Here is a 5,055-nt window from a genome sequence, read left to right as displayed (position 1 = left end):
ACTGTTGACATCAGGAGGCCAGTGATGTCATGCTGATGTCAGTGCCTCTAATTGTAAATTGCACACATAGCCGCGCTGTTGGCTGTGGTAACATCTCAGTCCGAGAGGAGACTCTGAAGGGAACACTTTCTGTTGGAAAGCTTGGGGAGCAGATACAGAATGGCTGTAACTGGGGATGAGACAGAAACAGGTATGTTTGCTATCATCTCTTTTACTTACTATCTAAAAATCTTATTTTATAATTTGTTCACACATTCTTAGATAGTTGAAATACTCAGTAGAGTTCATGCTTAGTGATGTGGGGGTAACTTCAGTTAAATCAGGAGTATTTGATTTTAAAAACTGAGATTGTGTTATTGGTTTTTCAGGCATATTTATTTATGTTTTTCAGTATATTTTTCCCACACCACCATTAAAAAAAGCAACAGTTTTTCATGATCACATATTGCGCTGCCTCCGCTGAAATAAAGCAAAGGATCTATTGATAAATTACTCTCATTTTCCACTGTCAGTTGAAGCTGACGAGAAATATTTCCACTGCCTCTGCTTGTCTTCTATTTCTCTCTCTCTCTCTCAACACGCCTGCTGCCTGTCTCTCCCTCTCTCTCCCTCTCTGTGAAATGCTTCAGCGCTGCCCACTCACAGCACATAGCAGCAGTGGCTGACGTCACTGCTTTTCCTGGAACTGGCCCCCCCAGCAACGACATGTAAATGCAATCCAGGGAATATGATGTGTGTTGACGTCAGTGGCTCTACGTGCTGTGATAACGTGCAGCTCCTTTTTGTGATTCCGACATGTCCTAGAATTAATCATTGGTGTGTTAGAATGTGAGGGGCAGCGAAGAGAAGGAGACACAGATAAGAAGTGTACCATCACACACTTTCATATCAACGTGTTTTGTTGACTTAGTTTAGAGGAGAACTGTGTGTGCTCACTTTATTCTTTAAGTTTCACAGCACAGAATCCTGGGAGAAATAAACCCTTTGAATCTTGGACATCTTTATCCTATTTAAATGACAGTGAATCAGACTGACTTTAACTTGGACTCTGAAACATCCTCATGATTTATGATCATATGAGCGAAAGGCTCTGGCTGAAAAATGGAAAACAAAACATCGTACTGACAAGTTTAAGAAAAGGATTACTGTTAGTTTGGTCACTAAATTGAAAATAATTGATGCACTGAATGAAAAGGATCCAGTGCACCAGTTCATGAATGTATACTAAAACTAATAGTATCTAATTCATGATCTGACACGTAATGAAAAATCAACACTTCACAACAACAACATGATTGACTGTTTTTAATATTGCATTATGTTATGCTTATAACATGAACCTAATTGCCAAATGACATTGGATAGGTTGGTGTAATCTCATATTTCCCACACAGTCTTATCTGTTTGAATTGGACTGACACCAAAACACATTTTTACCCTGCATGCCAGCAGAGCAGAGCAAGTAGGGTAGTTTTCACCCATCTGTGTGTGTGTGTGTGTGTGTGTGTGTGTGTGTGTCAGTACATGGAAAGGTTTCCCCCAATTTTTGTGAGATTATTGCTTGTGTAGGTCAAAGGTCAAGCTCAACAAAAATATGGTCCAAAAACCAAATTTCCCATAATATCTGCAAATATTATTATTATTAATAATAATGTATTTGTATTGCACTAATCTGAACAAGGTTACAAAGTGCTTCACAAAATACACCTCAAAAAACAAACCAACAAGAAAATGTATACAAATCAAACGTATCTCAAGCTGATGATGATTGGAAAATGATTCCCCATTATATGATGTCACATGATAAGTGATGTCATGATGAAGTCAGAAAATGACATGATGCAAAGTGCCTGCATCCCACAGGACTACAGACGTAACCAAAGGCTTTTAAAGATTGTATGGCAGGAATGACGTCATCATGACATCACTGTGAAATCAGAGAATGACATCATACAGTAAGGTTGTGCTTCAACCTTTGCAACCAAAAAGATTAGAGACACAATTTACAGCTTATACATTTATTATATCATTTGTCATCACGTGCTTTGGCAGTCTGATGCTTTTCATTCTGTATAACAATATATACAAATAAAATAAAGAATAAAATAAATATAATAAATTTTTTACAAAGAATTGTGAGTAAAGCTTTGCCCCCTAGAATTGTAATATACTTTTTATATACAATACATTTTACAGCTTATGACTGTAGTGATTTGCTGTTTACACAATTGATTGCGTTATAGAAGGAAGCAACAGATGTTTCCAACAGCAACCGATCTCTTTTACTGAGTCATCAGTTAAGTTTGACTGTTGCAACCCAGTTTAGTAAATCACAGTCATCTGATGTTTGATGTGATGCGTCTTCCCAGGCTCCACAGGTGACTTCACCGCCTGCCAGCTGCACAAACCCAGCTCCAGCCTCCCACAGGGGATGGCAGGGGCCAGCCCTCACGGCTCCAAGAGAGCAGGAGAGGATGCTGTACAAAAGAAAGCGCTCCGCTTGATGAAGAACAGGTAAGGAGAAGTGTTCACAGTGATATTAGCAGTTGATATTAGCTATATTAGATATATGGTCGTCAGTGAATATGGTGACTCATGAATAATGTGTCCCCCTTATGAATAAATTCCATCCATCCCCTATCTATAGTGCTTATCCTTCTTTTGAGGTTCATCAGGAGTCAGTTGGAGCCAGTCGCATATTGCACATAACAATATACAGACACAAACAAGCACTCACTCCCACATGCCCACTTACGGTCAATTTAGAGTCTCCATTTCAAATTTATGAAAATGAAAAAAATGACATGAAATTGCAGAATATAATTTCCTTCTTGCTGAGAGCAAGATGAAATGGAAATGGAGGAGGAAGGAACAGCCAGCAGGTGATTAGTTTAATTTAGCAGAAAGACTTCCAACAGGGACATCTACTGGACAAGCACCTGAGCTCACTAATGAAAACCTTCTATTTGGTTTGTCTCCGATCTAGGATTTTTCTAAATCAGGAGCCCCAGTCCTTTCAAAAACATACAGGAGACCATCACTGAAAATATTCTGAGTGATTTTATTGATGAAAGTCAAATGTTAATATCAATATTGGCTTAGTTACCCTATGTAAGGGCCAAAATACCCTTCTTCCTGTCTCCTTTTCTGCTGTGTCTTGTGTATAATGCTCTAACACCAGTGGATGATAATAATTGCATGGTCATGATAAGATGCCCAAACCTGTCATCATTCAGCTTCACGATTCTCTCCCATCCGCAGCCTCAAACTGCTGATTCTCACGTTACCTGCCTATTATCTGCTCTGTAACATATGTTTGGAGTGTGAGTGACTTTACTGTCATGATCCACTGTTACGACCTTGCAGACTTGTGTTTGCTGTAAACAATATTGTGTCACTGCTGCTGCTGCTGCCTCCTACTTTTCTTTGTTTGCATGTTCTCCATCCTCCCACATGATGATTATCTTCACTACTTAATCATTGCTTTCTTTTTTGCGTTCATGACATCCTTTTTGTAAGTCCTGTAATGTGACTTAATGTGTCTTAAACCGACTCAAGGATAGAATGATTTCTCTGTTGTATCTTGGTGTTATGCCTCTTTTTCATGGTAACTGTTGTTGTTGCTTCCAGGGAGGCCGCCCGGGAGTGTCGACGAAAGAAGAAGGAATACGTCAAATGCCTCGAAAATCGCGTGGCCGTGCTGGAAAATCAAAACAAGACTCTGATTGAGGAGCTCCGAGCCTTGAAAGACATCTATCGACACAAAGTCGAGTGAATCCTCAGAGCGGCGGAGGAGCCTCGATTGCGTGGAGCTGTGTTGTCTGTTTCTGCGGGATGTCTTGAGGGACTCTGGTTTTGCTCATGTGCAAACACTCACATGAACATGCGCTCGCACAAAGTTGTCTTTTGCTGTTAAATATGTTTACATGATGATGTCAATGTCTCTGGCTCCGAAATCGCCTGGGCGCCACAACCAGCAACAACAACAACAACAACAACCTTGTTCCAGGTCAGGGTGGTTGTCGGTGAGCTTATGTCCCTTTGCACAGGGAGGCTGTCGGAGGGAGCAGGGGGACAATGGGGACCACCTGCCTTACTGAGAGAAACTGAAGAAGCAGTGATTTGTCACTAACCTCTACATTTTCCATTCCTTTAGGATTATTTTTAAAATGTGTCTGTCTATGATCTATTATAGCAGCTGATCAGTTTTGTGATGCGTTTTTTGCTACGACCAAACGATCAAAGAGGATCTGCTCACCCCCTATCAGTGTTTGTGTTGTTTGTCAGCCCACCTTAAATATCCTAATGCAAGCACAGGATTCAACACCCACTGATCCACCATATTTAACATAGAGACAATACCAACATCTCTTCAATGACTCTTCTGCTCCTAACCTGTGGCATTGCTATTTATTTAAGCAAGTTCACTTTGCATTTCTGTTATTGTTTGTACAAAAAAAAGCATTTGTGTTAATATGTGTAAGAGTAGTCAGTCTGCCAGTCTTTTACATTTATTTGACTCTTCTTTTTTAAATATATTTGATGCTGAAATCTTAAGCTTTTAGCTTCAGCATTGTTGTTTTATTCATCTGTAACACATCAGCAGCGGTCTTGTTATCTCAACGCCATAGTTAAAGGTTAAAGGTACAGTGTGTAGAATTTTGTGATATCTAGTGTTGAAGTTGCATGTTGCAGCTGAACACCCCTCACCTCAGCCTCCTCTTCCAAACATGGAAAAGAACCTGTGGAAGCTTCAGTTGTCATAAAATCTCAAAGTTGTTTAGTTTGTCCAATCTGGACTAATGTAAAAAAACATGGCGGCCTCCGGAAGGGAGGGTCCCCTCTATGTAAATATAAAGTATTTAAATATAAAGGGCCTTTTCTGAGGTGAAGAAAACTACAATTCATACAATTTAGATGAAACGAACTAGTGAAAACATCATGAGGATTATTCTACATTAAATTTCTGCCACTAGTTCCCTTTCACCTAAATCTTACACACTGGACCTTTAAAAGGTTAGATATGTTTTTAAATCAATAAAGTTTTTTTGCTCA

General features: G+C 39.5%; 1 protein-coding gene across 1 annotated transcript; it reads left to right on the top strand.

Annotated features, from left to right (window-relative positions):
- LOC109629629 (cAMP-responsive element modulator) lies at positions 1–5,055 on the top strand. Its single transcript, XM_020087397.2, has 3 exons — positions 1–190; positions 2,370–2,514; positions 3,631–5,055. The coding sequence occupies exons 1-3, from the start codon at positions 160–162 to the stop codon at positions 3,773–3,775; spliced, it is 321 nt and encodes a 106-aa protein (XP_019942956.2). The 5' UTR covers positions 1–159; the 3' UTR covers positions 3,776–5,055.

This window comes from Paralichthys olivaceus, chromosome 17 (genome assembly GCF_024713975.1).
Source record: "Paralichthys olivaceus isolate ysfri-2021 chromosome 17, ASM2471397v2, whole genome shotgun sequence".
NCBI lineage: Eukaryota > Metazoa > Chordata > Actinopteri > Pleuronectiformes > Paralichthyidae > Paralichthys > Paralichthys olivaceus.
This window is presented reverse-complemented; position numbering and strand designations above follow the sequence as displayed.